This window comes from Gambusia affinis, linkage group LG05, assembly GCF_019740435.1.
Source record: "Gambusia affinis linkage group LG05, SWU_Gaff_1.0, whole genome shotgun sequence".
NCBI lineage: Eukaryota > Metazoa > Chordata > Actinopteri > Cyprinodontiformes > Poeciliidae > Gambusia > Gambusia affinis.
The window spans coordinates 5,847,242-5,872,405 of record NC_057872.1 but is presented as its reverse complement, the minus strand read 5'-3'; the positions used below and the strand labels follow the sequence as shown (position 1 = coordinate 5,872,405).

General features: G+C 40.9%; 1 protein-coding gene across 12 annotated transcripts in view; it reads left to right on the top strand.

The window, feature by feature from the left end:
• Positions 1-25,164, top strand: part of snap91a (synaptosome associated protein 91a) — a 43,054-nt gene that overhangs the window by 8,553 nt on the left and 9,337 nt on the right. For 2 of the 12 annotated variants that reach the window (XM_044118156.1, XM_044118154.1), the window contains exons 2-21: positions 6,341-6,483; positions 8,054-8,129; positions 10,085-10,187; positions 10,635-10,728; positions 11,095-11,206; positions 12,106-12,212; positions 12,551-12,592; positions 14,282-14,343; positions 14,442-14,450; positions 15,587-15,599; positions 15,743-15,909; positions 15,997-16,088; positions 16,691-16,705; positions 16,976-17,245; positions 18,758-18,835; positions 20,832-21,083; positions 22,901-22,984; positions 23,299-23,367; positions 23,697-23,819; positions 24,555-24,626. In XM_044118156.1, the coding sequence (XP_043974091.1) occupies positions 6,341-6,483; positions 8,054-8,129; positions 10,085-10,187; positions 10,635-10,728; positions 11,095-11,206; positions 12,106-12,212; positions 12,551-12,592; positions 14,282-14,343; positions 14,442-14,450; positions 15,587-15,599; positions 15,743-15,909; positions 15,997-16,088; positions 16,691-16,705; positions 16,976-17,245; positions 18,758-18,835; positions 20,832-21,083; positions 22,901-22,984; positions 23,299-23,367; positions 23,697-23,819; positions 24,555-24,626 (1,983 nt within the window). The remainder of the gene's footprint in view (positions 1-6,340; positions 6,484-8,053; positions 8,130-10,084; positions 10,188-10,634; positions 10,729-11,094; positions 11,207-12,105; positions 12,213-12,550; positions 12,593-14,281; positions 14,344-14,441; positions 14,451-15,586; positions 15,600-15,742; positions 15,910-15,996; positions 16,089-16,690; positions 16,706-16,975; positions 17,246-18,757; positions 18,836-20,831; positions 21,084-22,900; positions 22,985-23,298; positions 23,368-23,696; positions 23,820-24,554; positions 24,627-25,164) is intronic. The other 10 variants (XM_044118160.1, XM_044118155.1, XM_044118158.1 and 7 more) reach the window with 10 other exon arrangements.

Genomic DNA, 25,164 nt, shown 5'->3' with positions numbered 1-25,164 from the left:
TGAGGGGAGGGAAGCCTGCAGTGCTTCAGTTGTTGTTCTGGGTTCTTCTGTGACCTTCTGGATGAATCGTTGATGTGCTCTACAAGTAATTTTTGTCCACTCCTTGAAAGATTTAAAAAAAAAGATTTTTCCATGTTCCTCCATTTGTGGGTAATAGTTCTCACCACATGTGGTTCACTGGTGACCCAAAAGCCTTAGAAATAGCTTTGTTACTATATGTTGACACTACATGTTGAATCTCTTTGGTTTGAGGCCTGATAAGTCGATCTTTTCCCTACTTTGCGTTGCTAGACATTAAAATGAACCAAAACAAAGCAGTGGGATAAATTAGTTAGCTTCCTTCACTTAAATCATCAAATGAAAACTTTATTTTATATTTACTCAGACTATTTTTGTCTGATATACAACTTTTTGTGATTATCTAAAAGATTTCAGTGACCAAAAAGTACAAACAGAAATCTGAAAGGAGACAAATGCTGATCCACAGTACTGTAATTGGTGGTGCGATGCTGTTCGCTAACCGTACATCAGCCAACCGCATATCAATAATAGAGTGAAGCTAGTGTTTCTTGCTGTATTATTACTCCACTGCTGAGTTGTGCCGGAGGAAAAGAAACATGTCAGAATTTGTTGCATGGGATCTTGTGTAGAAACTGTTATCAATGTAGAATATTCCAGTTTAGGTTTTAATAAGTTCATACATGGTAACTTTCATCTTTATCTCATTCTAAGTGGCTCCCATTGCCAACAAAGCGTTAAAAGTGCTTCTTTTTTAAATGTTGTGAACAAAATACAGGCTTCATTACTATTTTCCTTTTTCTGCAAAGGTGTGACCACATATGATTTAAAGGAGGTGAAGAACCCTGTAATGTGTTTTAAAATCGTTCCTGGTCAACCTTTGAAATACTGTTGTGTTTTAATACTAAAAACATTTAATCTTCTTACCCGGCTGCACAGTGGCGCAGTTGGTAGAGCTGTTGCCTTGCAGCAAGAAGGTCCTGGGTTCGATTCCCGGCCCGGGGATCTTTCTGCATGGAGTTTGCATGTTCTCCCTGTGTATGGTGGGTTCTCTGGGTTCCTCCCACAGTCCAAAAAAATGACTGTCAGGTTAATTGGTCTCTCTAAATTCTCCCTAGGTGTGAGTGTGTTTGTGAATGTTTTCTGTATTGCCCTGAGACAGACTGGCAACCTGTTCAGGGTGACTTTTTCCCTGCTTCTGCTCAATCAGTTCTCTTTAATTCAAATTAAATTCAAAAATACTTTATTGATCCCAATGGAAAATGAAATGTTTCTGTAGCTCACATTAATTAGAAATTCTCCAAAGAGTTATTGTAGATGGTGATGGATATGGACAGGAAAGATCTCCTGCGCTGTCCATAATTTTCTTGATTTTATATAAAACCCTTCTTTGCATCATCGTAGAAAAAGCCTGATTTAGTTATATGTCATTTCAGGAGCTACGTGGTGATGAGGAGAGTCGGCACTGCTGCTTCTTCTTGCAGGCCCTCTCTTTGAATTTTCCACGCTCTCCATGAGTTTTGACGTTTGCAAATTGATTCAGAATCACCCAACTGCATTGCATTTAAGGAACCGATTTAATTTCTTGTCATTTAATAGTTAACAGATTGTCTCTGCACATCGAAACGTCATTTCCACCATGAAGTCCGATTGAAATCCAGGTTCGGTTTTGTTGTCGTCACTATGAATTTTTTTTCCATATCTTTCCATTTGATTGCATGTTGGTGGTCTGTGGTGAACTGACGTCCAGGATGTGACAGTATAGAGATGAGATTGTTTTTTTTGTTTTTTGTTGTTTTTTTACGTTTTAATGACACGGAGAGAAACTGCAGCACAGCAAACAGTAGAGTGAGTGTCCATACGAAGACAGCAGAGCTCTGATACCAGTCTTCCCTACAGCAGCAGGTTCCAATGGCTGCCAGCTTATTCCTCAGATGTCACATCCAGACTCCACAGTGTCCGCATCCCATTGGCACCCTCTGCATTTGGCTGCCACAACACGTTGATGCTATGCTATGCTCGCTACAGTGCATTCTGGGTATTTTTTTTTCTTCCTTTCCTTCTTAAAGTGTTGCCTTAGGGGGAGGGCAGTTTAAAAATAAACACAGGGTTCGAGTTCTCCATTCATGTGCCGCTCAGCGCTCTATCGGTCGTCCCGCGGGCGCTGCATCCTCATTTGAACACGTCTGTTGTCATGTTTAGGAGTCGTCTGTTTGAACATGGAAAGAATAGCATAAAAGGCGTGGAGTGGATGTCAAACGGAGAGAAATTATATAGGTTCTCATTCGTAATCAGGTGAATCCAGACAGTCAGTACACGTCATGGCAGGTGATGAAAACATCACGACGACAGACTGTCAGGATGATCTTAAAGCAATTTAACTTCACACTCCAAGCCCGAGGAAGCTGTTGCCAAGGAGACCACATTGGCATGTCTCTAGTAGGTATTTTGCACCATTCAGAAACGTATCTGTGGAAAAGGAAGGGAGGGAGAGGATTGAGTGTTTCCTGCAGTGCGTGCTTCTTCAGGGGGATTCGCCCTGAGGAGCCACACTGTGGCTTTGAGATCACTTACAGCTATCGATGCGTTGCAGGCAGCTTGTTGATACCGGAGTCCTGCTGTGTGTTGCCGGGTGTGGCAGGCGCCGGGGAGGCACCCAGATTCAGTGGCAGTTATCTGACACTGCGCAGGTCAGCTGGGTAAAGAGCTCAAGAAGTTCGCAGTCGGCGTGCGCCAGCTGCTTCACCGTTCCTCCTGCAGTTGTTGTTAGAACTGACTGCAGGTTGCTCCAGCAAATGCCCAAATACACATTGTTCAGATATATGTACAGATATTGTTCACATGTTGTAAAACAAACAGAAACAGGAGACACCTCATTGACACACAGAACAGCACTACGAGACCTTGACCTGGTTTAATGGGGTTTGCTAAAGGCATGGTGTTAGCTCACGTTGGTACGCTCGCATACATCTGTATACGCCACAGGTACATACAGAAAGTAGTCCCTTGGCTAATACGCTGGCGTAGTCATTGTAAAGGTTATTTGTTTTATGAGCAATGCGGCTATAAATGAAATCCCAATCCAAGCATGGAAAGGAAAGCTAATTGTTATTCATACTGATAATTTGTATGGGTTCTTACACTCAATCTTGTTTGCAGCAGGTCCTCTCTGTCTTTCCGTTTCACTCACTCTGCTGCACGTGGGTAATTATGAATAAGCGCTTGGGTACATGGGATCAGTAGACGAAGCTGATGATTTCTCTTCCATCCTTTTTGCATATCTTTACAGTTCTATTTTTTCAAAATTGTGTTTGCAGTTTAACCCGTTTCCACTGGATTCAGCCTTTTTCTGCTCCCAAAAATGATGCTGTGTAGCGTCCGTCTTGGTCCTGGGACACCTGTCTGAGCCAATATCTAATGTAAGAGGTGTTGCGTTTTGTCCCTACAGTCGTAGTACAGCCACCGACTCTTAACAGGAGGCAACAGAGAGAGAAGCAGGCGGCGAGTGAGATGGGCCGACAGACAGAGGGAGACAGGGACATGAAGAGCGTAGGATGGTGCAGGCTGCTGACTCATCAGCCCTGTAGGGATTATCCTACATACTCCTGTGTGTGCGCATGTGTGTCTGTGTTTATGTGTGCCGGTGCTCCTGCTGTCTTACTACTGAACAGGAAACGCGCACTTGTTATTGCTGCATGATAGAAGCATGACAGCGGAAGCAAAGGAGCCGTCCGACTTGTCAGAGGTCAAACAAACCTCGGTCTCCCTTCAGAGTCACACAGTGCACGCTGTTAGAGCAATACGTATAGGAAAGCGGAGGTACGTAAGAGCTAAGCTGTTGAGCTTGGCTAAATGGCCGAAAACACGGGCTTTGGCAAATGAACTGTCAGCTGAAACAATAAAAAACATTGTAAAACTCATTCAACGCCAAGCATGGCAATAACACTGTGACTGTTCCCTGTCCACCGCGGCACTTTCAATTCAGTGATGAATTGAAAGTGTCAGAACCGAAAGCACAAGGCAATTTGTCTTGAATAATTAGAGCTCAAAGCAAAAGCAAACACAACGGGTTTAAACCAGAGGCGATGTTTCTTATATATAAAATCAAATGTAGCCTATTAGAAAGAGCTTTAAATGGCAGTAAATACAAACGATTTTAAACCTCAAACTTTAGCCATAGATACACACACATGTTGTTTTTACAGTGCCTTAAATGTGCAAAGCATGGGGAGGGTGCTTCTCATTTCCGTTGGCAGGACATAAACAAAACTCAGTCTTGAGAACATTTTCGAATCAGGCCACCCTGTGGTGCAAGGACACCCTGAGCACAGAGCCATGTTGCCCGAATCAAAAACTACTGCTCAGTAGTCTTACACTGATGAGATTTCAATGTAAAGATAAAACAGTTGACTCTTTATATGTAGCTATCCAGCTAGCTTTTCTTCCACCAATGGTTGTTTTACCTAAAACAGGCTCATATTGTTTGAGCTCACTTCAATTTTTTTAGGTTGCTTTTAACACAACTTTGTGACGGAAATCTATAAATATGTGTGAATTTGTTTTACTTCTGTTCTGAAACATTTTTAGATCTGGACAGGAAACATTGATTTTTAAGGCCTGCTTCATCTATGTTCATTTTAAATGTCTGTCTGGTTGTAATTTGGGCTGGTTGTGGCTAGTGAAATTGAAAAATATTGATTCATTCAGTCTTTAAAAAACATGCTAAATTAAAAACAAACTTTTGTTTTTCGATTAAAAAACACGTTTCGCCGCTAGAATGAGGGGTTTTATCTAGAGCTGTATCAAAAATAGCAACACTTTTTTCACACTAGACACATGATCAACAACCGGATATTGCCACTGGCGCAACCCACGAAGAAGAAGACGACAGGAAGTAGTTGGTGGGTCGTGGCGCGGCAGGTGTTTTTAATGGCAAACTTATTCACACGTGAGTTTAATTGCGTTTCTTATTTAATGGATACATCATCGCAGTTGCGAAATTGTGTGTTGTTGTTTTTTTTTTCAACATTAGCGGAATGTTTTGCGCACAATTGTAAATGGAAACACAGCTTGTGACAGACAGACAACATAGAGTGATGAGGAATTAGTTGCTTGTTGAAAACAGCTCTTTGTTTCACTGTATTCCGGTTCGGAAAAACAAAACAGAGGGATAAAAGGGCGAAATGCTTTGTGAGGTGGGTGGTAAATGTTAATTCGTCATTATGGTGGTTTCCAATGGCGCTACACAATGTCGCTTGAGCGCACTGCGTTAAATTTCCTGACTGTTTGCATTTTAATAAGTTAGGGTGACCATATTTTCATTTGTGAAAACCGGGACGCCTTTAAGCGGGGGGTGGGGTGGGGAGAGGGAGACCGTTTCCACGACACGGGTCCTGCAAAAAACAGGACATTTCCTCACTTTCTAAAAATATCCCGGGACGCCCGGGACAGGACGTGAAATACGGACACGTCCCGGGAAATACGGGACGTTTGGTCACCCTAAATAAGTCACACTCTGTAAGGTGAGTTATAGGAAAACTAGTTAGCTGCCACGACTATTTGGGAAATATTACAACAAGCAACTTTAAAACAAAACAAAACAAAAAAATAAATACCGGCACTTGTGTTTTTACCTTCACATAAATGGATGCAACAATCACCACCCCTAAAAAAAAAAAAAGAAAAAACGTGAGAAGGTTGCGTTCTTCTTAAAACGTCCTAATTGTTTGGTGTGTTATTTTATCACTTTGGTGCTGCATCTGCCATCATCTGTAATGCTGAGGGGGTTTCAGTCTCGTTGCAGTCAATCTCTCTGCTGTGGAATATTCCACTCTCTCTTTCTGGCTCCCTAAGCTAGCTGAAGAGCTCTGCTGCAGAAACCAAGCAAAGCATCAGCCGGTGTGACTCACACAGTAAGCAAAAGCATCATAATGTGAAACGATCCTCCGAATGCATTTCTCTTGAATGTAAAACGGCAAGCTTGATGAGACGAGAACCACCTCAGCTCACAACCTGAGCTTAGATTCCTGATTCAAATAGGAAGTTGATCATTTAAATACCAGGACAATTAAATGATTTTTAGCAACACTAGTAGGCACTAGACAGGGTAATTTCACACATAGTGTGACTGTGAGCTACACAGAAGTAGATATTTAATATTCCCACAATTATTCTCCATATTCCCATCTGTTTTCTAGCCATCTGTCTTCCTCCTTGCGCCAATCTGCTTGCATTATTACTGAAAGCTTCATCACCGCCACTGTATGAGGCTCTGCCGACGTTGGTCACCTGACCTTAAGTTTGTCCTCGCTCTGCTCCTCAGACCTGATCCAGGCCACCCAGGATTCCAACGTGAACATCCCCCAGATGGCAGACACGCTGTTGGAGAGGGTGGGCAACGCCAGCTGGGTGGTGGTTTTCAAAGCCCTGATCACCACACACCACCTCATGGTGCATGGCAACGAGGTAAGGTCAATCTGTGTGAATTTGTTATATATATATATATATATATATATATATATATATATATATATATATCATGCTTTCTGTGTTTTTTAACTAACCAAACAACCTAGATTGGCTGTGAGGCCCTAACTGCAAAACAGAACACCGCTTGTGCATTAAAAGAGGTTTCAGTAAGCACACTAAGCCAATATTAACATAAAAAATCAAGCTGAAAATTCCTTCCAGTTCACCAGTGTGGTGTACATTGATTTTAATTATAAGGTCTTTGTCTAGATGAAGAACAATACATCTTATACTTTGCGAGAAGCGTCTGCTGCTGACACATTTTTTGACATGGCTTAGTTAGCTGAGAGTGTTGGGCTAATGCAATGTTAGCGACTTCATACTTTGTTTTCATGTCTTGTAAGATTATTTCAGTTTGGTTCCAGTTCATTCTGTGCTGTATTAGCTTACAGATAAAGATGGCTTCTCCCTGCTTGGGTACCTTGGCGCTTTGTTTTGAACACGCTGAAACTGAATTTCTCTCACTGAATTGACCACTTTGGGTCGATATGTTATTGTAACGGTGAACGGAGGAAGTCGCATAAAACACACAGAAAGGACAATCCGGTTTGCTGTCATAAACCCAGATTCCACCAACAAAATAATGCAGACAAACCACAACACAGTTTTATAAGCTGTACCAGAAAAACTGGAGTGACTGTTAAAAAATAGTTTGGGAAAAATGCAGCCATGTGTCTTTGTGTCGAGTTCGTCAGGAACTTTGTCTCTCCTTCACATCGTGTTGTCTTTACAATACGAGTATGATGCATTTAAATAAAACTCTGTGCCTTTCACTTTTCTACCACCTCTAGGCATCGGCAGTCTTTATGCTGACATTTTTTCCACATTGCAGGTCAGATATATTTTAGACTACAATTGGAGTTTTTACCTGCATCTTTTCAAGCATATTTACACATTCTTTAAATGGAAAGCAGAGTTAAATGTACCTTTAATAACTTTTTCCTGTTGTTCGGACATCTGTGCATTGACAAGGCCTCTGGTATTGATCCGTCTCTCTCTGAATACTGATTAGTCTATCGAATACTCCAGCAACGTTAAGATAACGGCATAAACCGTGTTGACGTCACAGCAGGAACACAGGCAACTGCACTGTGTTGGTATGAGTCACTAAATCATAGTAATGTTCAGGGAACAAACATACATGTCACAAATGATTTGTAAGTTTAGAGATTTTTATTTCTGTCAAAGTTTTTTTTAATTAAATTGCCTTTTGTGCCCGGCAAGCAAAAAGTTGGGAAATTCTTTATGGTTTGATACCATTTGAGTCTATTTTTGCACAACTTTCTAGTTTTTTTACCCGTTACGTGTCCAACTTTGATTAATGCTGATCTTCGTCTTTATTTAAATATCAGAATCTATTTATTTACTTTACATTCTGACAGAGTGCTGCTTGACTCCTCTGAAACGTGTCCACTGTGATTTTAAAGACTTGACAGAGTCTCGAGAGGGAATGCTTACTCAGTAACACCATGAATACGTAACTTTGTGCATTTGTCCTTTTCTGCAGAGATTTCTCCAGTTCCTGGCATCTAGGAACACCTTGTTCAACCTCAGCAACTTCCTGGACAAAACTGGCTCCCATGGTGCGTGGCGTCTGACCCAAACAATTACGACGTTACACACAGCCCTAAAGGAGCAGCTTCAACACTCAAACAGAACAATCCAAAATGAAATCTTGATCGTTAATGACCCTTAAACATGCAGATTTGTTTACATCCTTTTAAGCAAGGTGAAAACATATAGCTGTGTAGCTTACTTGGATGTGCTACGTTTTTTTTATTTCAGTCTTTTTCATATTGACTCATAAAAATAAGTTTTTGAAAACAGTTTTTTTTTTTTTTTGAGGTAGCAAAATACACCTTGACATCCACAAGTAGTTTCTGCTACAGTCAGAGGAACCAATTGCTATGGAAATGAGGACATCACCCACGGTGATAAATACTGGGTTCACAGCCTGCTGTCACAGATGTGTTTCTGCTTGCTTGACTGCAGAGTTTACGGAGCCAAAGTGTGCATTTCAAGCCCTTTTTAAAGCTTCCCATGTTAAGAAATGTTCCCACAGACGCCGACTAACATAAAGCACTGTCAGGAACTCTAAATTATTTAAAAAAAGAGCAGCTTATCACTCTAGTAAAACATGCTCTCTCCCCTTTTACCTTGGGTTATCGTAAGATGAAGAATGCTAATACGAGAAACAGAACTAATGCTGACATGGTGCATCCTGGAACAGACTTATTGAATCACCATGGAAGTAAATAATATTTTCCTTATTTTTCTGTATTCACACATCAGTCAGCTGGCCAGCAGCATGAAAGTTTTGGGTTTGGTTTGATGTTTTTCTGCTCTGGAATGACTTCAATCAGAAAGGCTAGCAAGTTAGCTAACTTAGCAACCCTGAATCCCAAATTAGCTGAATGAATTTGTTAGCATTTTGCTTTTAACTAACTGCTAAACATATTTGTGACTCTTACCACAAGCATAAAACAACTTATCATGCAGGAGTTATTTAAAAATAATAAAACTCTTTTAACCTCTATGGTAACATTAGTGGTTTTAAGCTTCTTAGCTTCATATTTAGGATGAAGCTAAGCTAAGACAAAATTACATCTTTTATTTTGGTTAATATGAATCTAAAGCCTTCTATTTAAATTTAGCCTTCCATTAAAAATAGAAAAATGGGAAATCGGCATCTTTTTAAAGAATAATCTTTATCTTATTTTGATTTTCAGTTACTTTTCTGTATTTTAGTCAGAAAAAAATAACCCGTCAAAAACTTTAGTTGTGGCAGAGGGGGAGACATAAACTAAAATAAAGGCATCTAAATGTTTGAAGAGTCCATTATATGTAATTGAGGGCAATAATGACATTATCTTGTTGTACTCCTCACTCTCTGCTCAAGTTTTAATATGGAGTTAATTAATTACCAATAAATTCCTGTCCATGTGAAATTTTGTAAAAACAGAGAGGAAAAGTGGCTGATATGTTTTACAATGAAAGTTAATACTTTTATTGTTTTGTCACTTTGAAAATTATACAACCACAAAGAAAAATCTGTTTAATTTAAGCACAATTTAGGTTAAGAAAGAGCACTCTTAAGTAATTTGAAAAGAAATATCTGTACTGTTTATTCAGCAATACTCTAAATGTACAGAGAGAGGCCTCAGTGGTTCATTCATTCCCTCTGTTCTTTTTGCTGCCTGTACCTGTGGCCCTTCACATTTATAGTCGAGCTTTAAGTTAAAGGACAGGCACGCGTTTTCTCAATTATAGTTCCCACGTGGATTTGAGTTTGGAGCAGCTTTGCTGCATGCACATAGAGCAGAAAGCCAGCCTGTTCACTGGTAAAAAAAAAACAAACATCACAACTTCTCTTCTCTATAATGTAATGACTGTCTCTAAAAAGCCTGTAATGTCTAAACAGAGCATCAATTATTGTCACCAGAGTAAGGTCACATCCTTCAAAAAAAAAAGAAAAAGAGCTTCATCAGTGGGAACACGGCTCGCTGCAGACATGATGATATGGATGTGTTCTCCTCAGGCTACGACATGTCCACGTTCATCAGACGTTACAGCCGCTATCTCAACGAGAAGGCCTTCGCCTACAGACAGATGTCCTTCGACTTTGGACGAGTTAAAAAAGGGTACGGTTAATTCTCTGTTGCGTTTTATTTTATTTAGTTGCCAAGTGTTCCATCAGCTAACGAGCTTTATTGTTTTTATTAAGCGTTAAAAGATTCTCTTCCTTCCCTTTTCCCCCCTAATCCATTGAGGCAGGACGCATCGCACAGGGGAATCTATGTGTGAAACTAGTTTGGTGTGACGGGTAATGCTGGAGTTCCTCCAGAGTGAAGAGATGAATACAGAGAAGGTTTTTGATCCCGTTTGGATATTTTACAGCTCTGTTAACTGGCAGACATGAGGTTTTACTATGGCTGCATAAACAGGCACCATAGAAATGAGGCAGGTGGACAATATGTGCGGTAGAAGAGGTTTCAGAAGATGTCGTCGTAGAAACGTTAATGTTTTCTCATCAAATGTAAATATTTCAAAGAGCTGCTGTGTAATTTTCTCCGCTCCTTGACTCTCAGAGCCGACGGAGCGATGAGGACCATGTCAGTGGAGAAGCTGCTGAAAGGAATGCCGATCCTGCAGAGCCAGATCGACTCGCTTTTGGATTTCGAGGTGAGAGACTCTTGATAGCAGGGCGACCATGTTCACCGAATTCACTGCTGGACACACAGCAAGGCGGGAAACACACAAAACTCGCAACATGTCACCCTATGTTTTATGATTGTTATTAAAATAATAACAAAAGCAGAAAGTTTTGTTAATTTTTTTAATTTTTGTGATTTTTGGTAATACTGCTGTTTCATTAAGTACTTCTATGCAATTCATGTGTGTTTCTGTAAAGATGCTGCAAGATGTGAATCTGACTGAATGGCTTTTAAACACTAAATTCCAGTTGCTTTTTTTAAATTATTTTTTTATTTACCTAAATAAATACCTGTGGCTCTAAATCAAAACCAACTGTTCACTTTTTGCTCGCAGGTTCACCCCAAAGACCTGAACAACGGCGTGATAAACGGCTGCTTTCTCCTTCTCTTCAAAGATCTCATCAAGCTGTACGCCTGCTACAACGACGGCATCATCAATCTGCTCGGTGAGGGAACACTTTCTTTTAGCGGATTTTATTCAAATGTTGGGGAAAAATATGGCTTTTATGGATTCATGGGTCTGATACAGATGCTTAATTTAAACTTGAAAGGGTCCTTGGTGTGAAAGTTATTTTCACAATACAGGCTGACCGTTGTAGACGCTTTGACGGCGTTCTTTTGGGAAACTGTGTGTTAGAGCATGCAGTTATTTCTGATTCTGTGTTTGAAATCAGAAGATTTCTAAAAAGAAAAAAAAGAGAGAAGAGAGAACAGGAAAAAGGAAACAAAAGAATAAACTGATGCATTCAATGCTTTAAAAGTAGGCTTTAAATTATCATAATATCGGGCTTTTCATTGTTTTCTATCATTATTTATTTTTATGTTTCCACAACGAAGTCGCACAAAACAAACAGCCTCTCTGTTCGTTCAGTTACACTTGATGACTTCACATCTTTCCAGTTGAAAGTATTGATTTTCTTTTCAGTCGGCATTACAATACGTGATGTTTTCAATGTTTTCAGCATTGAAAACATCAGCCGGTATGACGCAGAGTAAATTAAATAGCACATTTGAAGGGACTTCCCTTTTGAACAATTTTCTCTTTTTCTTCCTTAATATTTTTCCGGACAATGCTAAGCTGTGTATTTTCACCTAGATTTTCCAACTCGTCTCCAGCATAAAGCTGCTCAGGAACCCTTTACAAATCCTGAAATAATCGAAAAGGTGTGGAATTTCACCCAGTTTTATGTATTTCATAGTAACTCACAGCCAATTCAGCCCAGAGAGGACTCGCCTCTGTTTCCACGGAGTCCGTCATAAAAGCTGAAATGTTTTTTGTTGCATTGTTGAACAAGGTGCATCGTGTATTTTAAGGGTGACATCTTTTGGCATTTTGTTTGTCCAGAGAAATTCTTCCAGATGAAGAGGAGCCAGTGTAAAGACGGACTGGAGATCTACAAGAGATTCCTGACGCGGATGACCCGGGTGTCCGAGTTCTTCAAAATTGCAGAGGTATCTTTTGGAGCTGGGGGTGTCCAATTCGTTTTCATTTCAGGCCACGACAAGATCAAGTAAGGCCAGTTGTGGCAAAACATATCGATAAAACTACCTATTAAACTGATAAAATATGAATAACTGGGTGTCTCTGCAGTCGATGAGAGACAAGCATTTCTTAAAGTTGGCAACAACGAGCTTTTTTCACAGCAACTTATTTTGACAGTAAAAACTGCTTTAAATTGATTGATTGCTTTCGTGAAGGTTCTACTTACGGGTCTCTAGAGGGCCACAGAAGAGGTTATGTTATATTTACACTATACTTGAATTTTAACGTGTCACTTCTTCTGTTACAGCAAGTGGGAATTGACAAAAACGACATACCTGAGCTCACTCAGGTATGACTGACTCAAACTTGTTTTTTCAGCCGTTAAATCCTATCTATCAAATTAAAAATGTTCACTAAGCCTCTAACAGTGCATGTCAGGTTTTTTTTATTTCTTTTTCCTATTGATCTCCTCACTGTCTTGCATGACGTACGAATGTCCTCCACCTTTTTTTTCCCTTCCTGCTGGTGTTTCACGGTGGTTGCTTCTTCTTAATAACAAAAATGCATCCTGGGACGCCTGCAGCCCACCAGTGAGCTGTGGTTCTTTTTTTTTTTTGTTATTATTGACCGTTGTTTTCGCCCGCCCCTTCTCTCTTTACTTTCAGAGATGCAGATTGATCATTCAGGCTGAGAGTGTGAGTAGCGAGTAGTGCACAGAGCTAGCGTTTGGGAGCAAGGCAGCTTAGGGGAGGAGAGCCGGGGTTTTTTGAGAGCGCTGAATTGACGCACAACGCGCAGCTAGCCGCAAACTGCAGCCACTCCGACGTAGTGGGACCACGAAACTTTTAAGAGCTTACTGGATGAAAGTGACATGCAGGCAGCTGCTGAGGCCGCAAAGCGCATTTTCAGTTGAAGAGATGCATCTCTGGGTTTTGCCATGTTGAGTTTCCTCGACCGCATGTGCGTCACAAGGATTATTTTTTGCCTGTTCTGAATTACCGATTCATGGATCACTTAAAGGTGCACCAGATTCCCGGGATGAGAAACTTGATTTTTCGTCTTGCATTTCAGACGACTAAGCTGTGACCTGCGGTGGAAACTCGACAGCTCAGGTTATTGTTTTGGAAACGGCAGCATGAGTGATTTGCATCGACGGCATGCTAAACAGGTGGCACGAATCAGACGCGCACCGTGGCATCGGCAGTATTATGTGCAACAGGGTGGATGTTATCACTCTTACTGATGCTGGAAACTACAGAATATTAGCATCACGTTCAGCTAATGTTATCCTCCCATTCCAGACAATTTGACAATAAATCATCACTTATAGCGACTAATAATTTGGCCGTTTATCTAATATACTCTAATGACGGTTTTATCAGAACAAGTTTAAAAGGGTTTTTCTTACACTAGAGCTTTTCTGGACCTGAGCAGTGCAGTACTGGAGCTCTTACAGGCCTGCTCAGTCTGCACTGGGTGGTGAGGTCAGACGCCTGAAAAACCCACAGGGACAAAGTGTCTGCCCGTCCCTCTCAGGCGCGTTATCAGTCTGGCTCGTTTCAGGTTTTAGCATAACAGATTTTAAAGCTTTAAGTAGACAGACACAGGAAATGAGTGTGTGGAATCCAATTAATGATTGTTTTATTGGCCGATTTGGCTTTGACCTTTAGTGGGGGAAAAAACAAAAAGAAAACCAGCTGGGTATTGAGCTGTCCTTTTTGTTGCATGCTAGGAGCTGGTTGTATCCGAGTTGAGCATGCAGCTTTGCACTCTGACTGGTTGGAACTGTGCTCTCTCAATTTGCATATATATTTATTTTTTACTTAATTTCTCCTTAACACATCTGTTTTCCAATTTTTCTCCCTTCCTGGGTCTCTGTTTAAGCTCTGGCACATAAACTGTGTGAATCAGATCTCTTCTGATTTAGTGTAATGTTCTACATGCCAGGGGACCCAACTTGATTAAAGAAACACTGACTGCAACATTCATGCATCCAACAGGTCAGGATTAGGAGTCACTCTCTGCATTTTCTCTGCAGGCCCCAGAAAGTCTTTTGGAGTCTCTCGAGACTCACCTCAACACCCTGGAGGGGAAGAAGCCGTAAGTAATTACTACAACTTCTATCGTTTTCCTGCCGTCAAACCTGCACCAGTCTTTGTCCCTAATCTGCTGTTTCTTCCTACCTCTACCAAACTCAGTGAAGACAAGTAAGTCTGTCGTTAGTGTGAAAACGGAGTTCAAAACCATCATCATTCGGGTCATGAGCAAAGCTGTTCAAACCCCTGGAACGTTCTCAGATATCCTCGTGTGATGTCCATCTCTTTCACTGTGTCCTACTGGGATTTTCTTTGACAGACCAACACAAGTAGGGCCTAATTGTGAAGTCAAACGTCACATTTCCTCTTGGATACCTAAATAAAACCCAAGTGCAACAAATTGTCTTCAGAAGTCGCCTGATTGGTCAATGAAATGCTACTCCACGGTAAATCAGTGCTTAGCTGTGTAGCCTTTCAGCAGCAGGAAACTTCCGGCTCTGGCTGGTTTGAATGTGGTTACTCTCGCTGTTCATTTGTTCTGTGGGAACTCAAGCTTCCTCAAAAACAGTTCAAGTGGCTTAATTGGTCTCTCCAAATTGCTCTTAGGTATGATTTTTCTGTGTGTGGGCGTGTGCGCGCTCCTGGTTGTCATTTGCACTTCTTAATACTGACTTAAGAACTGCTGATTAGAGCAGAGGTTCATCCTCCAGATGTATCTTTAAACTACCATGCAGCTATTTCTTTCCTCGTCACAATGATGCCCTAGTTTGTGTAGGTACGACACAAAAAAAATCCTCATATTCACTGAGGTTTGTCATTGCAACATAACAGAATGTGGAAAAGGTTTCCTGGGGTTTGAATGTGTTTGTCCTACAGGACAGCTTTCAGTGACTCCATAGGAAGGGCATCTGAACAACCAGCTTATTGTCATACACTGTCATTAAGTTTTAGATGCATACTTCCAGCTCCATGGAAGTATTTTCACATTAAAGTGAATCTCCCTGTGGATCGTATCCCATTGAGAAGTCTTGTTCTTTAGTTTTTAGTGGCACTAATTCCTCCTGTTTTTAATCCGTCTATAAACTTTGTTGGGGAATTTTTACATTTTCGTTCAAACAAAAGTGAATTTGGTGCTTAAATGCTGTTAGTAACCAACCTGCATGGGGTCAATTATTAGAGCCATGTTTTGGGCCTGACTGTGCAAAGTGCTAGATATTACTGTCACTTTTTGCACCATCACAATAGCAGATACTGTGACCAACATGCGTCACTAAACTCTAACTTCTGTACCATTGTTGTTTTTGCAGATCACCCACTAAGGTAAGTCCGTGATCATTGCTTAAGACAATTAGAATCACAAATCTCCCAACAAAGCGACACATTTAGCTGCAGGGTTGAAGCTGTCGACTTCCATCACTCAAACCTGTTATTTGCCACCTAACGGGGCAATTTCTTTGCGTCAGGATGCAACAGCCAACAACAGTACTCCTGCTGCTGCAGCAGCACCGGCCAAACCTGCTCCTCCCGCTGCAGCCGGCAGGCCTCCAGCTCGCCCCGGGCCGCCGGCGAAACCCCCTCCGCCCTCTGTCACTCCAACCTCACCGGCCCCCGCCACCACCGTTACCAGCAAGTGGGTGTCACTCGACAATGCTATGACAGCTGCATGGTTCATTTATCAGAACCGACCTCCATAAATGGGCCTTTCCTCCGTTCACAGCGCTCTGGACGACGGGTTTCTTTTGGATCTGGACCCTATGTCGTCCTCGTCAGCAGGGGGGGCTGCGGCAACGTCCATGACTGGATGGGGAGGTGAGATCTCCTTATAGATACATAACCCACCAGCCTGCATTGAATTTAAATCCGTTTGTCTGATACTTGCATATTTTCTCATGAACCATTTCGAAACTGACGGCTTTCTCCACCTTCTGATAATTGAAGTAATATCTTATGACTTTGTTCGCTCACTGGGATTTAAAATGTTATCCTAAGACAACAAGATGATCTCTAAATGTAAGAAATAAGAATTAAACCAAGACAGCAACAGCAAAGGCAGAAAGACACCTTCGATCCCAGGACACGCTATTCAAAATCATCAAAAACAGCACACACACTTTAAAAATGTGAGAGACCGCGTTTTTCAAAACACCAGCAAGATAAGAAACCTTTTTTACAATGCTATAGCTTTACTAACACTTTCACAGTCATAAAATACTGTTTTGTCTAATACTGTTTTGATCTAAAGTTCTCACCAAGAGAGAAAAGGTCTAACCCCGTTGAGCTCTTTGCAGTGGTGAACTTCTGGTCACTTGTGTTTTGTTTGTTTTAACTGCAGCACTGCATCGTTTCTTTTCCGAGGAGTCAGAGCACCTTTTCATTGACTTATTTATTTTGTTTTTGTCTCTCTGTTGCAGATCTCTTGGCAGGCGGTGAGTATTCCACTTTCAGTGAAAGCACCACAGACAGGTACCTGTGAAATGCTGGCTGATATTTGCTTTTCAGGTCCCATCTTTCTCTGTTTTCTGTTCGAAGTTTGTGGCTCCCACCACACACTTCAGTCAGTCTAAATCCTTCCACCTTGCGTTCACTTTGAATGAGCCGTTTCTCCTCTATTTTCTCTTTTCCTCCTTTTCTGTCCGTCTGTTGGGGGGGATGTGACTGGGTCTGGCAATGGGGTTACGGGGCTTCTGCCCACATAGCTGCCCCAGCCGCCGCCAATGGCGCGCCTCAAGGTCTCGCGGCAGACGGGAAGCCGACTGACGCTGCAGGCGCCGCCGCTGCCGTCACTACCGCCCCTGCTGCTGCCGCTCCCACCGTTGCTGCGCCTGCAGCCGCCGCCGCAGCCGCTGCGCCGGCAACCGCTTCTGGAACCACTGCTGCTGCTGCAGCTGCACCAGCGCCGCCCCCTACATCGCTGCCTGTCTCTGCTCCTGCTGCCGCCTCGGCCACTGACATCGACCTTTTTGGAGGTCAGTGTAGGTTAGCGTGTAGCCTAGCATGGCTTAAGCCAAACCTCACCATTGTCAAGTCATACAGTGTTATACGGTCATGGTAAAAAAATGAATTTTAGGTTTAAACTTCTGTACTTAATAGCTTAATAACTTACTTATACTTAAAGTTAGATGGAACGTAGAGCCAGAAACCTTGATCATGTCGCTCTATTTTTTATTAAAACCTTTGTTTTTGCAACTCTTCTAAATAAGCCTCACTTGTTCAGTCTGTTCTGTCAAGAACTTCACTCTTTAGCATGCTGACTCCAGCCAGTAAACTGAGTTTTTCCAGTTTCTCTCGTCGCAGTATGGCCCCCTTGCTGAAGAATAGGCTGAAGCCTTCTCGTTTGGGAAGACTGCCAATGTACTTAAACGTTTTCCGCTGATGAACAATATTTATCTGTGCAGAATAATTGGCTTCAAACTGTTTAGAGTCTCCTAAGCCTTCCAAGATTTGTTAAGCAAAAACTTCTTGATAAATGATAAATGATATGGTAAATGTCGACCCTAATCACAAATCAACATGCTCAGGAAAATATGTTTACATGTAATCAGCTTTTAAATCCTCCGTTAATCACTGAATACAGAAGAAAACATTTGTCATTTCTACTCCATCCAAATAGAAATTACCCATCGATATTTTTTTTACTCCAGGTTTCAATTTAACTCTTAATTATCTCCATAATTAACTTTTTTTTTAAAATGTTATTTGTTTCATAATGCTGAAATAATGTGTGCATCGTAAAATTAATCTGCTTTTATATACTGCATTTTTTGGGGGGATTTTTGGGCTTTTTGTTAAATCTCTTAAATAGTTTTATTCCTATTGTTACATATTTATGTCATGACGATGATCTGATAGGTCACTTTCATAATCATATTTCTGCTCTTCTACATGAAAATCATGTAGAAGATTTTCATGTAGAAAATCTTCTATATCTGTGTACAGCTGTTTTATACACAGATATCACGAACTGTGTATAAAATGTTAGCTGTTTTGTAGATGCTTCTTTTTAGTAGTCATAAAGCTTAATGACTACTGAATAAAAATCAGTTCTGTGTCAAAGAGAGACCATGATTTTTTTCCATCCCTGCTGCCATCCTCCCAACTTGTCACAGAGTCAAAGTAACTTGTGACAACTAGCTTCATTACTCGAGCCTGTGCAGGTAGTGCGCACGGCGAATGCAGCATTATGCAGCCCCCCTCTTTTCCCACCTTCTTCCCCCTACCCCTCTAAACCCATCATGTGAGCAGTGATGCAATTGAATCCATCACTGCACCGAACCAGGCTGCATATTTCTTGTATTCTCAGCCTTATTCCTGACGCTAACTTCTCATTTTTGTTGTTGTTTTTTTGTTTTGTTTTCTGTCCTTTTCATCTCATCTTCTGTTCTGTACGTCTTGGTGTGTTTACCCGGGTGTTGCCTTTCGCTTTGTGTTTTTTTTTTTTTTTTTTGGCGTGTCCCCTGTTGTCGTCTGCAATACCCTAGATGCGTTTGCACCTTCCCCAGGAGACGGTCCTGCTGCCGCGGCTGCGGGACCCGCTGCTGATGCGTTTAGTGGATCTGGTGGGTCACAAAACGGCTTCTTGTGAGCGAGTGTCTGCGAGGACGTTTGAATACACAAACGTGTGTGCGTGCGTGTGTGTGTGTGTACATGAGACTCCTTGCTCCTGTCGTGCTAAAGCTGCCACTGCTTTATAGGAGACAGTAGAGCAAACCATTGCCCCCCGGGTGGCCTACTGTCTCACCCCAAATCCTGCTAATGCCCCAGTCATGGACCCTCTCCTCCTTCATCTCTACTGTTCCTTCTTCTTCCTGTTTAGATAGCAAGGGAATATTGTTTAAAATTATACTCAGGAAAGCTGTTAACTTTTGTTTCATGAAACTGAATACAGTCTGTTTGAGTGTTACTAACCATGATATTAGATGGAAGTTATTATTTTAATCATTGCAGAGCCTTTTTTTGTTGTTTTTTTCTACGATTTTAATAACTCCATAACTTAACTCTCTTTGACCAACAGGGTTGTAATGCTTTGGATAAACTTGTAGTTTCAAACATATTTACATCAGTCTCTCTCTCTCTGCACGTCTTTATAAAGTTACTGTAGTGTGCGTTTGTTATAAGCAAAATGTTCACACATGTATGTACTATTAACGAACAAATTCTAGAAATTTGCAAGTTTAATCTGTTGCAATGTGGAAATCAAAAACTTTTCAATTGTTTAAGAATTTTAGAAGTGAAGATTTTCGACTATTTTGGTGTCCTCCGAAATAACAGTGTCTCTGTCTCAGTTATTTTATTTGACTGTAAGCATAAAACTAACCCATTAATAATAACAGCACAAATTTTTATTTATAATGTTGATTAAATAAGAAGAAATTCATATTCACATAAAGAAAACATGATACAGTGATAATTAAATTTCTGGTATCAATTCATAAATCACTGACTCAACGTAATCTTTGATTTGTTGTGGGGTTTTCAAAATATTTCCTTAGTCTTTGTTTTGTTAACAGATATCACAAACTGTGTATAAAATGTTAGCTGTTTTGTAGATGCTTCTTTTTTTAATAGCTTGGAAAACAATAGAGGGTTAATTTCTGTTTAACATGCATGAATTACACTTTACACTTCAATGTAGCAGACTGCTAGGTTGGTCAATGAATGTGGCATCACAACCACTATGTTAGCATTAGCATGTTAAATTTATGCTAAAAGTATTGTTAGAGACAACTTTTAGGTTTGATTTTCACTCATTCCCTTTAAATAAACATCAACCCACTAGCTTAAAATGTAGCTAGGGAGAACAATTTTAGTAGATATTAGTGGTTTTGCAAAAAAAAAAAAGCATAAAGTAAAATCAAAAATAATACATACTCAGTGCTAACTAGCAGAAGCTAAGTAGCTATTTTATTTTAAAGCCTAATTCCACAATTTGCTTTTTTGTTCTGTTTTTGTTTTTCAAATAATTTGGCACACAGTTTCAAGGTGATGAATGTTTTTTGCATTTGTTTTTTAAAATATTATAAATAAAAGTGATATTTGGGTAAAATTGGTCCACAGTTGATACGGGCACGTCTCTCTACACTTGGCTCAACTATATATATATTTTTTTTTCCTCAAATTTTTCTCCACAAATCTTCTCAAATTTATTCAAGTTAGATGTACAACATCAGTAGACAGCCATTTTCAGATAATTTCAGAGACGTTCAGACGGATATAAGTCGGTGCCACTGAAGGAAAAACAATCTGGCTGTGTTTATTTTGTCATTGCTTTTCCTGTTTGATGATATGTCCTCTATTACAACTCCAGCAGGCTTCAGAAACACTCAGTCATGCTTCATGAAGTTAGAGGGCGTTAATTGTGACTTATGGAAGCCACTCCTGCTAACAAATAAATGCACATTAAGTAATCTCAAGCTTTAGACAGCTTTTCCCCTCAGAACCATGCTTTTTAAAGTAAATGTTGTTTTTCACCATCCCTAAACGGCCTTTTTCCTTTTCTCCAATCATAACCCACTCTAACCTGTCCTCACCAATCCTCCGCTGCTCTTCCTAAAGACCCCTTCGCTACCACGGAAGGGAGCTCAAGGATTGCTCCAGAGCTGGACCTGTTCGCTATGAGGCCTTCCGACTCGGAGGCCGCCACCGCCATCACTCCTCCCACCTCTAGTGAGGCGCCGACCGTCATCGCCCCCATCGCTGCCCCCGCTGCTCCCGCCCCTTCCTCCACTACTACTACTACCACCACAACCACCAGTGACACCACCACCACAGAGTCTGCAGCTGCCCCGACTCTAGATATCTTTGGTGGTAATGTCCTCTCGCTCTCATTACGCACTCATTCACTGCATTTGACCTGCATTGTGGCAACAGAGACGATGACTTTTTAGATGACTCTGATTGTGTTGCTCTTTGCTGCTGATTATGATGATGGTGCAAGTGATACGTTTCATTTTGTTTACTGTTATCCAAGCACTTTGACTGCCTCTGTAGAAGCCGAAAAGAATTTGTATGGAAAGAATAAGAAACAAAAACAAATTTAACACTTTTTTTTTTTTTGTATGAGGAACAAAACAAAATCAGATGTTTTGGGGCATAAAGGCAAATGTCATTTTATAGACAGAGGTGTGTCAACGTGCTTAGATTTTTGACTGAATACTAACAAAGTGCCAAACCTTAAAGGGAAGAAAACCGTTTTCTTCTGCTGTTTGTTAAAACTTTAGATCCTTCTGAGAATGCCTTATTGTAGCTTATGCACTTGAGTTAAAATGGAATATTGCTTCATTTTAGATTCTATGCTTTACATATCTCTTTTTAAAATGCTCTAATTCGCTTCATAAACCTGAACAGATATGTAGTTCAGATAAGCAACTGGCTTCATTGCCGGTGCGATTGGAATATTTACAAATGGAAAATCTCCAATAAGGATAAATGTTTCCTGTTTTGGTCATTCACTGATATTTTGATTATTGCACAAAAATATCAATGAACTCGATGATCAAAATGTGTCTTTTCCATTTTGATTTAGAAAAAAAGTGAATGATGGAACAGCGAAACAACAATACAAATTCAGATCAGTTTAGTTCATTTTATTCACACTGTGCGAAAGTACAAAGTATTTCAATCCAGTTTCTTGTTCAGATATTTTTGTACACTTGAAGTAAGACAAAATTAACTCAAATGTAACTTTTCAGCAAGATAAATATCCTCATTTCAGTCAATGATTCTGGAATACAAATAAAAAAGTTGTTTGCTCTTATTCTTTTCATTTTGAGCAGTGAGCTGAGGTGCTAGGCTAATGTTAGCATAGTTCTTCTCTTTTTTGATATGACTTGTTGATAATTTAGCTACTATAGCTAAATAACTAATATACGCTGATGCCCTTCCAGTTGAGTGTGTAAAGGTAAACTTGTAGAGGAAGTTGTTTTCCTGCTCTAGAGACCTATAGCCTCTGCCTGTTTCTCACACTTTGACCTTCACTGTAAAAGGTGGAAGACTTTTACAGTGAAGTTCACATTTCGTTCCTGTCTGATCTGATTACAGACAGTTCCCGACATCAGGCATCGGGAGCTGTGTTTCATTAGAGACTCCTGATATCAATCATTTAAAAATATAATTATCTAGAGTCAGAGCCGTTACCTGCTGATTTAATAATAATACATTTTAGCAGAGGCCTCAATCACTGGAGATGAAAGTTAGAGAATCACATTAACCTTTTTAGGAACTGTATTTTCTTATAGATTGGCTTGTAAGGATAAAATAATATTGCTTTAAACTAACTTCATTCTTATTTCTTTTGGTCAGTTTCCAGTGTTGAAACATTGTAGTTTTCGATCGCAGTGCTTGAAATTACATGCACACATAATTTTGACAATAAGTCAGTAAAACTGGACAGATTTCACGTCAAACATATGTGGACGTTTGAAATTTAGCAATATTCCACTTTAACATTTGCATTGTCTCGTTTCATTGCACTGAAACGTTACACAGCTTCTGACTCACTGAATTAATCGAAGTAAAAAAACAAATCTGCTCTCTCTGCTTTCCCCTCATCTCTCTTCTTTATAACTCATCATGCACCGGACTTGAATCTGAATGTCCATGTGGTTGTCTGTCCCTGTTCTTAGATATGTTTGATTCTATGCCTGAGCAAAGCCCTACCACAGAATCCAAAGCCGCTACCACTCCTAGCGTAGACCTTTTTGGTGCAGGTACAGGAGTTGATGTCCCTTTCTCTGTTTGTGGAGCCTCTTCACCTCCTCTGGTGTCCATAGTAATTCTCCTTTGTCGACAGTTTATTTATTTCTTATTTTTCTCCCTTACGTGTCCTGATTTGTCCCTCATAGTGATATGAGAAATGTGCATGTGCCCCACTCGTCAATTGCCGGATTGTCTCTGTGGCTGCGGCTTTTTTTTTCTTTTTCCGTTTCTACCTGCCACGCTAACGCTTTTCTTTGCTCCCCCGACCTCCACGTTTTTTTCCTCCCTTCCTGTATCCTGGCTCTTGCTTGCGTTGGTAAATTAGACCTACCTGCCGTTTCACGCGGGCCCTCTCCGTTGCCCGAGCCGGCTCCGGTTGGAGACATTGTGACGGGTGAGTTGGTCAAGCTGCTTTTATCTTGACTTTCATGGCTGTTTCTCTTCCTAACCCTTCATGAGGAGTGCAGCCAGATAAGTTTGCATGCTAGCTACGGACGTCTTGTCCCCGAATGCTGCACGCTTCCAGGATGTGGACACGCAGTGACGATGCAGGGATGCTTGCCTCTCTCTGCTTTTCTGCACGCAAATGTGCTTCGCTCTTTAACAAAAAACAGGCAGAAGAACTCGAGAGAAAAAAACAAAACATCCTTTTGTTTTTTGTTTGTCAATGAATAATTTGAATTGATCTAATCATAGTTTTTTTTCTCCCCACTTTCGTCTTAGATACGTTTACATCTCCAGCTCCAACCGCCACGCCTTCTCCTGCCCCAACTCCTGCCCCCGCCCCGACTCCCGTACCGGAAGCCTCCTCTCCACCCAAGCCAGAGCCGGTCATTGACCTACTGGGTAATAAATGTCACAGTGCACAAAAACACTCGGTGTAACGATCGCCGTCTATGTTACCAAACATCCTGCAGTGCAGAGAAAACACAGACACGCCATCAAAGTATTTCCTGCAGAATTTCCTTTCAGGATCAAACCTATATGAGCATTCAATCCCAGCTGTTGTCAAGTTACATAATTTGGTAACTTCGGCAACTAACAAACTCATGTACTTTATACATTTTACAAGATCCCCCCCGGTCTCAGGACAACATCTTCAGACTGAATGACCTTAGAAGACAACAGCATCTGAAGCAAACTGGACTGAAATATTCTTAAAGAAGAGGGTTTGAATTTCTATGCAGTAAACATACTAACCATTTTCACCACAGACATGACATGATAGATCACATGATCAGATTATTGTTGTCCTTAGACGTGATGTCGTTTCTGTCTGCGGTAATTTGGTCTGACATCTTGCTGATGTTTTCCCGAGACCGAAAATGTCATCCTTGAATTTTAACTTTACATTTTGCAATAAATGTTTTGGTTGAAAGACACAGTATTTAAACCCTGGTGAAGAATACACATCACAACGAAGCTATTTTCAGTCCAGACAAATTAATTTATATTTCCACTGAATAGCGATTACTGTGCCGAAACAGCAGAAGTCGACCTTTCAGCCCCCTACTATATATCTGAATCCTGCTGTCTCTTTCTATGTGATGCTGAGCCGACCTTTCACCCCTCTCCCTGTAGACTCCTTCAGCGGTCCTGTGGAGGAGAAGCAAAGCTCTGCCCCTGCGGTTCCGGGAGGCGATCTGCTGGGAGGTTAGCCTGCGCTAACGCTCGCGCTCCTCTATAAAATCTGAGTGTTTAAATTAAAAATGGGAAATGGCTGCTGGAAGTGTTCGGTGCCGATGAAGATGGCAAGCAGTGAGTAACGATAGAGACGCATTAGACGGATTAATGTTCCTGTTTCACAGACTTGGCAAGCCCACTTGAGTTAAATACACAGCAGTTCCAGAGTGGCTCGCAGCTCATTTGAAATATTTCACCTCATACGTCCTCCAGGTTTTGTTTTGCCTCGGTTCTGTCCAGCTCATTTCATTTAGCCCTGGCCAGTTTGAATTGTGCTTTTGCGTTAACTGCAACAAAAGTGTCAGTATGTTTGAGTGTCTATTAGTGAAACAGTCCGTTGACGGATCGGCCATTCAGTATCTTCAGGTTGTCAGGAGACTTCAGGCCTGACGCTTCGTCTTCTCTGATGAGAAGAAAGAGGGTAAATCTGGACGCACCAGATCACATGAGGAGGACAAAGCAGCACAATCACCATAAACAAACAGCAACAACAATACAGAAATGCTTC